This window comes from Crocodylus porosus, unplaced genomic scaffold (assembly GCF_001723895.1).
Source record: "Crocodylus porosus isolate Cpor-Errol unplaced genomic scaffold, CroPor_comp1, whole genome shotgun sequence".
NCBI classification, from domain to species: Eukaryota; Metazoa; Chordata; order Crocodylia; family Crocodylidae; genus Crocodylus; species Crocodylus porosus.
Window position 1 is genome coordinate 24,890,636 of NW_017728947.1, and position 13,633 is coordinate 24,904,268.

Genomic DNA, 13,633 nt, shown 5'->3' on the forward strand with positions numbered 1-13,633 from the left:
GGGGGCTGGACTCGATGATCTCCCAAGGTCCCTTCCAGCCCTAATGTCTATGAAATCTATGAAACCTTTCTACCTTGTGTCTATTTTCTCTATTTAGAATGCAAGCTATTTGGAGCAGGGACTGTCTATCAGTGTGTTTGTTCAGGGCCTAAAATAATAGGGCCCCCATTCTTGGAGGCACTACTGGAATAAACATGGATATTAACCATAATTTCTAGGGTTTTTTAGACTGTATCACATGGAGCTGGATTGCTAAAACCAGGCAAACTACTTTCAAACTGTCATAAAACAAATTGAAGGAAACACTGTTAAGTACAAATCCTGAGACTCTTTACTACGGATGGGTTGCTACAGAGGTATTGGCAGTCAAACATGGGTGACACTGGATACACAGGGAGACAACCACCTCCATACTCATACTACTATTTACCATATTTCTCACACACCACATGCACCTTTTCCTCAAAAATTAGCCCTCCAACTTTGGAGTGTATTATAAGCTGAGGAGGCTGTTGGGGGCTCATTCTAGGGCTCATGCCTTCTCAGTCCCATGCGGATGAGTAGAGTCCAGTTTAGCATCACTCCTTCCAACTCCAAAATTCATTCTTTAATTCTGTCACAGTTGCTGACAGACGGGCAGAATCTCTGACAGAGTTAAAGTTGGAGTTTGGGAGACCACAGCCATGATGAGCCCAAGCTACAGCAGGGAAGACTCTATAAAGAGTTTTTTTCCTTCATTCTGCCTTTCCAAAGCAAGGACAACTGGACAGTGAAGTGGAGGGAAATAATACTGTCGGCATGAAACGCTGACCTTTAGCAGCCTATAGTATCAAGCCACCCAAACCTGCTGTTAAGTTTTTGTAAGCTACATGGAAACTGCCAGAGGAGAATGCCATCCAGCCAATACAGTAACTTTACGTCAGCTTCATCTTTGGTTCTGGGACTGACCAGCTAACAAAGAGTGGATTGGATAGTGCCATATAGCTGGGAAGTCCAGCAATGGCAGCACAACTTCATGATGAAGGTGGCTATTTTCCTGAAGACCTGTGCAAAAGTCCACTGCTGCCACTCTTGGCCTGCAGCATAGAACACCAACATGAAAGCATACAAAAATATGTAGCTCCTGTCATCCTGAAAGTATCCATCCCAATTAGAGGTGCACCAATATATCGGTTGCCTGTCAGATCAGCACTGATAAAAGGGAAATTTACTTTATCAGCTATCAGCTTTTTTGGCTGTTGTAGCCAATAATGTTCTCCGATACTTATGCCTTCTGGCCAGAGCACCCAGATGCCTGGGTTCCCTCCTGCAAGCTGGGGTGATGCTGGATACACTCCAATCCAGAGATGTAAATGCAATACTTATTTTCTTAGCACCCTTTACAGGTGCTTTGCCACTTTAAGAACATAAAATGCATTGTGCATAACTTGGTTTGCTCATAAAATTAACATGTTTGGTATATTTATTAAAATTTAAAAGTATAGTTTATTTAGACATTAATTACAGATTTACTAATTGAATTTAGTTTAAAATGTTTTTCATTTTTGTTACAAATGGAGCTACAAGCTGCTAAACTCTAAGGAACCTAGAACTTCTTAGTTTTTACCAATTTATGAGAAGCAGGCAAAAATGAAGTTTAAAATAGAAGAAACCATCAACATTCTAGAAAAACAAAGAAGTTATTATGTATTCTGGATTTAGCGTACTCCACAGTGTCAAGGAGATAAAGAAAGCACTCATTTTTAGAAAAAGAGCTGAGGAAAAAGGGGGGGGGAAGAAAACCAAGACTCGTTGAATACAAATTTTGCTACACAAAACTTTGTTTAATCAGTCTCATTTTCTGAGCTATCACTATCAGCAGTTGATGCTTCTTCTGATTCTTCATTTTTATCATCTTCATGGACTTCTGAAAACTGAAGGTCTGCCCAACTTGAGACAAGCTTCTCTACTCTTTCACGTTAGTTTATTTCTTGATTTGGTGCAAGTATTTCCAAACATAGACCAGTTTCTTTCGCATGCTCCAGAAGATGCAGGAATCTAAAGCAGGTGAGACGCAAGAGGACTCAGAGGCTGTGTCATGCAAAGGCCTTGCCACCATGTTGTGGGAGGGATATGCTTAGCAGAGTCCCAGACTGCATTCCTGGATCAAATACCTGAATATGTTCTGTATTCTGCTACATTTGAAAGTACCTTTCCAACATCAAGTCTTAAGTGTGTTGCTTGTTTTGTAATCCAGTCAAATGCAGTAGCAGTGCTATCATCACTAACATTTCTGCCTTTGACTCTTGGATCCAAGAGATCTGCAGCAGCATGAATTGACTGGCAATGAAATTCTTCCCATCTGTTAATGAAATCTTTTACTTTTCTTTCTTCTGTACTTACAAGCAGAGATACACTTAGATTCTCCAAAACAGTTGATTTTATCTGGGCCATTTGATAAGAAATGTCTGACAAAAGTATACCATCTGATTCGGATACAGTGATTGCTGAACAAATCAGCTTTAGAATCTTCAGGGAGTTCTGCAGCTGAACCCAGAAGACATCCTCATCAGGTACAGCGTTCTTTACACTTTTGGGTACTTTAAGATCCTCAATTATTACTGTTCCTTGAGGAGCTTGTTTTTTAGTAAACTATCAAATGATCACCACTCCACCCCATCTACTTCTACTAGAGTTTGAGTGTCACTATTTTATTCTTTGCATTCTTTTCTTCCCGCTTCTTCTTAAAGACTGCAGCTACAATATGAGTAGCTGTTACATGTTTTATAACTTCTTTTGCTCTTCTATAGCTCTTTTGCAGTGCCCAACTTCATGATGTCATTAAGAAGCAAGTTTAGCCCATGGGATACACATCCTATTGCAGTAATATGTGGATATTCATCTATTATGATCTCCCATGCTGCTTTCATGTTACTTGCACTGTCAGTCAGCAAAGCAAATAATTTACCAATCCTAATCTTCTGTAGGACTTCACATATTTTACTACTACTACTCTGCAGTATGCCAGTTCTCTCCTGTTTCAATGCTTCTGTAAAAAAACTGGTTAAGGTGGTGTTATCCAAGTTTATGATGCCTTCTCCCCACACATTTGTCCATCCACCTGTAAGTACTGCAAGACACAGTGCTTTGTTGATTTTTCCTTGCACAGATTGTAACACGTTCATATTCTGTCTCTCAAAGAAACTTGCTCAAAGAATGTCTGCTGGGCAAATGGTATGATGGTCTTAGTAATTTAAAAGCTTCCTGCCAGTATGCATTTTCAGTTATTGACAAAGGCATCCCAGAAGAACACTGCTCTTGCAAGAAGTTGGTCAATTTTTTCCTGATCTTCAGGTGTCATCTTGTTTACAAATTAATCTATTGAGAGTCTTGTATATACAAGTTGGTTACTTGACAATGTCGACGGGCAGCCATTTATGATGCCAATGTTATAGAAACAGCAGTAGGAGGACTTCTGGATTAAGAACGCTGGGAAGAGCTACTTGCACTTTCATCATCATGATGTACCTCCTCCTCACTTATACACATGAAGAATATTTTAAGGTCTGCAGGACACTTCTTACATACAAGGATGTGTTTGGTCACCCTAGCAGCATTTGGAAATGCATACTTCATTTGACAGTATTTGCAAATCACAGTTTTTTCTTACACTAACGTGCAGCATGGAAATGCTTCCATGTGCTAGATGTCAGTCGCACCATTTTGCTGAGGGAGAAAAAAGAAAAATGTAATTTAGTGGACTGCATATATAAACACGCTACAGCATGTACAAATTTAGTAATGGATAGAGGAGAAGCCTCCTCAAAGTTAACTGTGAGCAAAACTTCCCTGCCCTGCAGGCCTCAACTCACTGCTAAGGTTGGATTGATTTGTGACAAAACATCAGATTAGTAGGAATTCAATTATGAATTACATAGGTTATGAAAATATACTAAATGCAGCTAAAATATAGTTTAATATACTGAATTTAGAGACATTTAAACTCTTACCTTTCAATAAAAAGTATACTTTCTTTCAGCTCCTTTGTGCTGCTTCTGTACTTCTGTGGATCTCAAGGTCACAGGGCAGGGCCAGGAGAAGGCAGGTTCCTTCAAATGCCAAAAACTTTAGACTTGCTCCGTCTCCTCTCCTGAGGCTTTTGAGCAATCAAGGCGATAAGCTCCTTGTTTCTAATCTCTACAGGAACAAATGGATGCAGCTGTCAGTGTCCACTCCCAGTCCTCTGAGGCCTACTTAGGAGGACAGGAGCAGCTACACCAACCTCTAGATCAGAAGTCAACTATAGAGGAAGTCCACAAACAAAGGCAGCACCGAATCCTTCTGCCTTCTCTTGTGAAAATGGCAGTGCCCCCTGGGGGCAGAAATGCATCTTGCTCTTGCATTTGAGAGTTGTACTATACTGCTTGCCCTCGGTGTACAGGAATTGTAATGATCTGATACTGTAGACAGTCATACATAGTCTTATTACATAGTTATTAGAAAATATTTTGGGTGAGTAAAGGGTAGCAATATATGAACACTTTGTCTTAAACATTTTATTTATCATTCTAAAAGAAAATATTTCATAAGAGGGTTTTTTAATTTTTCCAAAAATTTTCAATTTTTCAGAAAAAAACAAAAAAAAGTCCTCGCAAAAAACAGAAAAAAAACATGTTTTTTCCCAAATTGTTCTGTTGTTTTTCCAAGCCTTCACATCTCTACCCCCATCCCCTAACCGTCAGGCTAGGATAGGATAGAGTGGAGCAGCAGCTGCAGTGTCACGCAGCACTGAATGCCGCAGACGTGACTGGGTTGGGGCAGGGTAGGCAGAGCAGAGCTGTCTGACCCAGCCCAGCATGATTCAACCCACAGTGCCCAGGGGTCTGTGCCCTGGGGACATGGGGCAGAGCCTGGCAGGGGCCAGAGCAGCCACTCCTCCCCACTATGGGCAGCAAGGTCCTTCCCCCACCCCTAGCCAGGTTCAACCCTTCCCAAGGTTGGGTCCATTCAGTGCTGTGGCCCTGCCCTGGGCAGAGGGAGGAGAGTAGGGAGCCTGGCCCAGAGACCACCAACCCTGGGCAACCAGGTTCAGAAAGCTGCCCCCAAGCTGGGGTTGAAGGACAGGGGCTGAAGACCTCTGCACAGCCAGTAGCAAGCACTGCTAGTCTAGCCCCACCTGCTGCAAGTGGCACAGGCACTTTTACATATGCTTCGTGAGTGGGGCGGCACTTTAATTAAAATGCCGCCATGTCTCCTATATCAGCATCCCCATGCTTAGAAGTGCCACTAAATATACTAAATATTGGTTATCAGATCAGTATTGGCCATTTTCACTGGTTAATAATCACTACTGGTATCAAGAAAATCTTTATCAGTGCACCCCTAATCCCAATTACTACTGAACAGCAGCTAACCAATTTGGTGTCTGGAGATCAACTGGAAGAATGTTACTACAGTTTCCTGCTGCTATTTTAAGTGCTTCTGATACAAGTCACAAAGCAGGATAACATGAAGGAGGTGTTACTGAAGGACCTAAACTTAGGGGTTCTAAATTATACATAAACCATTGATAGGACTCGCATCTCTTTTAACTGCCTATCTCCTCCGGGGTCTGGGTGTATTTCTCCATAGTGACAGAAGATCTGATTGAAGGTCTATTTGTCAATACTAATGTTGGATTGTCTGGACAGATCTGCAATACTAAGATCTTCAGCGACTGCCAATTTTTTATCAGATGAAAAATGGAACTTTGTTCCTAAAACCATTCTGGATATAGAAGGCGCGCTCACAAAATAACAGCTGAATCAACATCATTACTTTCCTTGGCATGCTTTTTTTTCCCCAAACAAAGATGTGGATACAAAAAATAACATGAAAAGCTATATACTTAAGAGCTACAGAATGACAGACGAGTGAAGAAAGGGTGGAAATGCATCATGACAAAGCCGGATATATCCCAGAATTATCTACCAAGTAGATTCTCCCCCATACTATAGTTGTTTGCTATGCTTCATACAACACCTGTCCTTTCACTGAGGGCTTGGAAGCGGAGGTGGAAAAAGTAGTAGAATTATAAAAACAGACAGACAAAATGATCCAAATTGTTGGGGAAGTTTTAGAGTAGGTTCTGTTGGGAGGAGGTGAAAGTTGCAGGGTTACGTTATTTAATATAAAGTACACTTAACAAGATGAAATTGGTATCTGATGTTAATCCTATCATTCACAAATAGGAAGGCGAACAGGGAGCTTTTCTCCTTCACCTGAATATGGTCCATGACTTATACAGAGCTGTTCTAAAAACCCAACAATTTACTTCACTATCATAGATCAAACAAACATTTTAAAAAAATGTTACAAATCTGCATTCTATATCAGAGTCCCATCACAGTTAAGAGGGTTGGAGAAATGTTTGCTCTTAGTTTATAGCTCTCCACCCTCTAAGCACCTGTTTTCTTTTACAAATGGAGTTAAAATACAAGCTATTGCTTTAACTGATTTTTAACTTACTACAGGTGGGCAACCTATGGCCCATGGGCTGGATCTGGCCCTTGGACTTGGGCTTCAGAGGCAGTCGGCAGCACAAGGCGCTTTCCACTGGTGCTCTTCCAGCTGTGCCACAGGGACAAAAGCTGGCTGCAAGCACTTTCCCCATGTGGCCAGGGAGGCAAGCAGTGACTGGGTCCTAGAGCCTACCCACCCAGTAATTCTGGCCCACAGCCAAAGTTTGCTTACCCCTCAACTTAGACCACATCTGCTCTTTTCCCAGACCTAAAACAGAACAAGCAAAAGCTTGTCTAACGTCTCTCCCAACTATACAATTAGTCTAATAAAAGATATCACCAAAAATAATCTGGTTGCCTATCATATTTAAGAGAAGGGATGGGTGTCGTCAAGCCACAATTTATTGTTTCTTAGTACACCTAGGCCAGGTATGTTTATCTCCTCTTCTCTTCTTGATATTGCGCATCACAAATATTGTTTATACTAACAGAGTATAAATCTTAGCTTCTTATAGATATGCAACATCTTTGAAATGTTACAGTGCTCTAAAGAGAATAATTTTTAAATGGCCAATACATGGCTAAAGTTAGGAAAAAACAGAATGAGAACTAGAAAGATTTAAGAATAGCTTGCGGGTCAAATAGAGGCATTCAGTTAGTCTCAGCAGTTACATTTGATTCTTTATTACTACTGAAGATTAAAGAACCGAAAACACTGAAGTTGTCCAGGCAATTGCAGAAGTATGCATACAGAACATTAGTGACTGAAAAAAACCCTACAAAGCCGTTCAGTCAACATATTGAATTTAAAAGAGAAAATTACTTGTATGTGTATTTACTGCAACAGAATTTTCAGCGAAGGGAAATGAGCTAGATACGTAGAAACTCATTTGAACCATGTACTTCCACAAAAGTACCACCATTGGGACCTGTCAGAAACAGGATCTAAAGCACTAATATACAACTCAGTACTGACCCCAGTACTCTTTCCTGCCATGGCAGGGGGTTGGACTTGATGATCTGCTCAGGTCTCTTCCGACCCTACCAACTCATGAAGGTTACTGGAAGGTACTGTCACTGAAATCTATAATAAACAGGTTCCAGGTACGAGAAAACCAATAAAAGTATAATGAGGAGGTAAACGCGTCTTTTTTTCTCTCATCAGCATTAACACCCTGAAACTTCCTTTTCATTTCTTTGGTTTTACTGCTTGAATCTTCTATTGTGATTCTCAATTGTATCTGAATTATTGGATTAAAAATGTATAGTTTGAAAGCAATATAAAAAAAACCTAAAAGATCTATTAACTAAAAAGTTATGCCTTTCCATCTGAATTTTCTGCGTGTTACTCAGCTTCTTATATTTATGGTACTTAAGGACTTAAGGAAATAAAAGGTTGACATCAACTTTCTTCTTAGGAAGACTGTAACTATGCTCAAGAGAAATCCCCGGGAAGGGGGGAGGAATAATTTCTAAAGATTATGGAATTTTAAATTATTTTTAAAGTTTCCTGGGGAAGACATAAGTATAATCTTTCTGGTTACGAAGATAATCTTAAGAATTTAAATAATGGTGACACTGTCCCCATTTTACAGCCAAGACAACTGAAATCATAAGACTAAACATAGTTCTGATCTCAACAAGACACAAAGCTAGAATCTTAATTTAACATTTCATATTTGATCCTTATACTACTCAACCCATCTGATTCGCTGTCCCCACCACATTTATTTGCAAACAAACTAAAACTTCAAAACATGCAGTATTCTTTGATACTCCCAATCAATGGTGTATTTCCCAATGCTTTAAAAAAATGATGTAAGTGCTGTTCATAGTTATCAGTTAAGGGTAAAGCCCCAGGCAAAGCAGGTGGGATTTGGTAGCTCTTCTATCGCATTCAGACCAGCAGCAGTAACAGCTCACTTTAATGACCCAACAACTCTTTTTGAAGTATTTCCTTTGTATCTTCCTATGATATTTTGAAACACAGAACCAACCACAAAGCAAAAAAACCATTGTAGTTAAGCCTGGGTTTAGGTATGGAATACCCATGGCTAATCAAACTTTAAATGTCCTCCCAAACAAAAACATGATATATGTTTCTTGGCTTTTGTTTTTTGATTCTCCAAAAAGACCTCCCACCCTCCTGAAAAATTTCCACTCATTTGATAAAAAATACCCCAGCTGTACCATTCTGAAACATCTACGAAATTTTGGCATCAGCAATATCTCACATACTTAAGCACCTGTAGGATGCTATCAGCAAATCAGAGGGTATACCAGTTTTCACAAAGAACTTAATAATATTTTAAAATCACACAAATCAGAAGCAATTTACAACAGTATTTAGTGGGTTAATTTTTACCCCATTTATATGCAAGCACCACTAGAGAAGCAATAATAAAGGTGAAGATATTTTCCAGGACCTAAAGGTAGCTACTTCTTTGCTATGCTATAAAATAATTTGCTGGGATAAATTCAACTATACTGTGCCTGGGAAGCATTTACTTCACATTTCTAATTCCACATCACTACATTAAACTCTGTTCTGCGGTATATGCATCCATGTCTCTGAGTCTCTCAGTCTATTACTTATGATCAGTCTTAAGCATATACAAATGCAAAAATCTAAGTTTCTTATTTGAAACGTACTGCTTGCTCGTGTATCAAGATATGCTGCATGCCGCATACAGGGGCTGCCAACACCATGCCACACACAGACGACCCATACCACTTGTGACAAAAATGCCATGGGTTCGCCACCTCCAAAATATATACTGTAAAATAAAAAGCAAGTCTAATTATTTTAAACTACAAAATAAACAGTTTTCACAAAATGGTACTGAGCAAAAATACAAATTTGGAAAAAATGATCCTACAGTATGCAACCGTTTTAACTCACCTGCCCTGGTTGGGGTGAAAGACAGTCAATAACTTCCCTCACCATCACTGGGATGTGCAAGCTTTTGTAGTCCTCATCTTCTGCACTTTCATTTATATTAGCATGAACTTCATTCTTATTTGTGGTTTGATCTGTAAGTCCATTAGGCTCATCAGTTGAAGACTCCACATTTCTGGCCCGAACACATTTGTTTATTGAGCCTGATTGTAAGCTGCACAGAAACAGTCGTTTGTAGCCATGGCGCAAGTACCGAGGCAACAGCATATTGCAGACAGGTCAACCTAAACAAATAATAAGTATTAAAAAATATTTTAAAATGAGTATTTTAAGGATAAGGGGCACTTTTACACATGCTCAGGGAGTGGGGTCCGTTAATTCAAGTGCAGCAGCATCTCATGCATCAGCATCCCCGCACTTCAAAATGGCATCGGGGCACTTGAAGTAAAGCTTGTTCAACTAACTTTAGTTCGAGCACCCCTGCCACCATTTTGAAGCGAAGGGATACTGATACACGAGATGTGAAGGCTAGGAGCAGAGGAGGTATTTAACTAGAAAATAAATGAGAAACAAACCCCTCATTTAGAATGAATTTCTAAATTTCAATTCATTCTTTTTTTTAAAGGAACATATTAGTGCAAAAATATAGTAGTCCAATACCAGGTTAAAGAAGTTAATTATCATGTACTAACACATCATGGGGCTGAGGGGGCTGATGTCGTGTAGTGACCATGCAATTACCACGCTTCAATGTTGCAAACAACTTCAATGTTGATCTCCTCACTCTTATGCAAATCCAATAAGAGCTTTTTTTCCTCTTTACCCCATAACTCCGACAGAACCAAAGACCTCAACTTTAAAATGAAATATATGTAGTACAAACAACAGTATAATCAGATGTGAGTATAAAGTATACCAGTGAAAAAAAGGTTACATTTATTTTCAGAGCACTGCCCTCTTGTTTTGTCATAGACAATGGCAAACATGTCAATATCATACCATAACACAATGAATGTTGCTTTTCCTTTGACCGGTTAAAGCAAAAAAGCGATGATTGAAATATTGTGATTGGATTTGAAATGGTGCTAGAATAAGATAATGTTACAAATCAATAAACATATTTGTACCAGTGCATGATAAAAATCACATCATCAAATCACTTGCTTCAAGACATAAGCTGATTATACCAGGGGTCAGGAATGACAACTATGACTCATGAAAAGTATTTCATAGTTGGCCTGATGCAATACTACATTCCTCTGAAAAATCATACATAGTTGATCTGCTCTGGTATATCTTTGCTTACTGCTTAAAAATGGGATGAACTGATTCTCAGACTAGGCCGCCACTACATGCCTGCATGACTTCTGTAACCTAGTATTGGAATACTGTATTTTTGCACCAATTCGTTCCTGTCATAAAAGCATGAATTGAAGTTTAGAAAATGAAGGCTTCATTTTACCTTTATTTTCTAGGTAAATACCACCTCTGCTCCCATATTTAATAAGCCATACAAGAAAAATGAAAACCCAGACATGAAGATGCATGATGACATGATGCTGTCCTGATTTCTACTCTTAGCATTAGGACTATATGCCTTCATAAGCCAATTTATCTATCTAGTTTTTTTACCTAAATTTGTTCAGATAGGCTCCTGTGTTGCCTGTACCTGTCACAATAATACTCAATCATCATTTTAGGTGGGATCCCCTAATAATTGAGGCCCTAAGATTTAAAAAACATTCCAGAAATCAGGACAGCATCGTGTCATGCATCTTCGTGTCCAGGCTTTAAAGACGAATGCATGAGGCATGTTTATTTAGGCCAGGTATTTTCCTCTTCTCCAGAAACCGTTTATAACATTGATGTTGAAAACAAATGCAAACATTACTAATATTAAACATGACCAACAGCTGTCTCAACTGTGCCTCCTTCTGCCACCTGTAATGGCAGACCAGGTGAGCACAAGGTACAGCACTGGGCCTCAAATGATGGGGTGAAGTGCCCTTTCTTCCAAATACAATTTGAAAGCCTGCAGCAGATGAGGGCTCTGAACTAACCAGCTCTACAACCAGGCCACTGCCACCATGAAGAGATGGGGGCTGACAACAGCAACTACACACTTCAGCACATGGCCTCACAGGATCTGTGGCAAGCTGCATAGGACTACATAGGACACATGTAGGGTCCAACAGGCTGCAAATCAGCAGCAGGGGGTGGCCTCCTTGGAAGCAACCTGGTTTGGAGGAGGGAAGCAGGGCAGTACATCCCTGCTCATGTACCTTAGTCAGGGGGGCAAGTGCCCCCCCCCAGCAACCAGATGGCCCCCCCCACAGCCAATCTTAACAACTGGGAAGGGAGCCTCTTCACAGCCAATTGCCCCAGAAGTGGCCAACGGCACTCCCGCTAGCAGGTGCCTGTCGCTTAAGCAGGGAGCGTGACCTGTTAGGAGGTGCTCCAGCACTCTCAGGGGTTGCATGTGCACCCAGTACACGTTGCCACTGTCCCTGCTGAGGCCACCTGCTGCTCCCTCCCGTGGAGGGGGGAGGGAGACCTTATCATGAGCTCCAAGGCAGCTATAAAAGTCAATATGTTGACTTTTTCGTGGCTTGTGTCTTAAAAGGGGAGCAGCACAAAGCTGCGGGCCACTGCACTGTACACGTTGCGGGGGTAGGAGGCGCACCTCGGGAGCAGCAGAAGAGGAGGAAGGAGAGCGGGCGCCGCAGCAGCAGCAGAGAGCCCTGGTAGGCCTCGTGGGGGAGGAGCACACCAACGCCGAGGCGGGGAGCCCTGCGAGTCTCGTGGCTGCAACGCACGCGGGACGATGGGGATAGCTCCTTATCAGCCGGGGACTAAAGGGCTGCGCACTCCTGCCACCCCAAGCCCGCAGCTGCACCGAGGTGCCGCTACTCACTGCACACCAGGCCGCCGCCTGCAGCACCCGCCCCCTGCACACACGCGCGCCTCCCCCGCCGCCCTCCTCAGCTCAGCAGCACTTGCCCCTCCCCCACGGCGCCCGCGCACCGGGACTGGGCGGAGAGAACCCCACCAGCTACTGCCGTCGCGCTGGAGACGTCACGGCGGCGGCAGCCAATGAGGGGGCGCGGCCGCGTGAGCCGCTTGCGTTTGAATTCGGTTGAGGGGCGGTGGCGTCGGGGTATCGAGGTGAGTGGGGATCCTACACCTAGCGCCCCGACGGCTCTGGGTCGCCCTTGCCCCGCCGGATTGGAGCCTCCTCGGGAGCTTCCCCAGCGCCGTGGGCTGGGCTTTGTTACGGGGTGGGGCTGGCTCCCAGGGTTCATGCTTGGAGCTGGGCTGAAAAGTGTAAGGCTGCGGCTTGGTTTTGCCTTGGGGTTTTTTTTGGTTGTTCGTTGAAGTTGTTCGTTGGAGCTGCCGCTGACTCCCTTCCCCGGGGCCCCTTGGGATAGAACGGGTTAGAAATCCCACCTGTTCTTAGCCTGGTTATTATCACTCGGGGTGTGAGGCGGCAAAAGAACCACCGTGCTTCTGTGGGTAAGTGAGGGGCACGCGACACAACAGTCAGCCGGGATGGCAGCTGTCACCCGTGGGCACCTACACAAGTGCTAGGCACTTGCTTTGATGTATGCTAATTAGCACACGGGCTGGTTAATCCAGCTCAATTAATCGAGTCAGCTGGAGTGCTCTAATTAGTGCTCTCCAGCAGCCTGGGCATGTCATGTATTCGGTGTCCCCATGCTTCATCTTGGCAGCAGAGGTGCTTTAACTAAAGCTTGTCCAGTGCTTTGACTAAAGCTGAATACTCAAGACACTGCTGATGGATCCACTCTAATTAAAGCACCCCTATCCTGGAGCCTGTTTAAAGATACCCAGTGTTCCCAAATGTAGATGTGCCGGCCCTGTGGAGATTGAGTGCCATGCAGGCAGGAGTGAGACCCAGAAATGTGACTGTAATGCTGGCACTGACTCCTGCAAGGGGAAAGGGAGGATGGGGGTGGACTGGACCTGTTGGGACTAAGGAATGATAGGCCTTGGTTACTGGGCCTGGAGATCCCAAGAGAACTTTTCTGTCTAGGCCTGAGGCTCTTAGGAGAGTAGGGGTTTGACTAGGGCCAGTGGGTTGCTCTTCTTTGCCTTCCCACTGGAAAATGCAGCTTGTAAGTGCCCCACTTTAGAGTTTGAGTTGTGTACCCCTGTAGGTGTCATATGTTATAATACCCTTGTGGTAGGTGCACGTGTAGGTCGCTCTATATGGTAGAGGCATACGCAGATCGGA

The 13,633-nt window shown here is 42.6% G+C and overlaps 1 protein-coding gene across 3 annotated transcripts in view; it reads right to left on the reverse strand.

Moving 5' to 3' along the window:
- The window catches only part of METTL15 (methyltransferase like 15), a 230,214-nt gene extending 217,877 nt beyond the window's left edge, over positions 1 to 12,337 (reverse strand). For 2 of the 3 annotated variants that reach the window (XM_019552140.1, XM_019552137.1), the window contains exons 1-2: positions 12,293 to 12,337; positions 9,382 to 9,662 (exon numbers count right to left, since the gene is read on the reverse strand). In XM_019552140.1, coding sequence (XP_019407685.1) covers positions 9,382 to 9,645 — 264 coding nt within the window. In that variant the 5' untranslated portion in view covers positions 9,646 to 9,662; positions 12,293 to 12,337. Of the gene's footprint in view, positions 1 to 9,381; positions 9,663 to 12,061; positions 12,083 to 12,292 lie in introns of those variants that run through there. The other variant, XM_019552139.1, reaches the window with a different exon arrangement.
- Between the last annotated feature and the right edge of the window lie 1,296 nt (positions 12,338 to 13,633).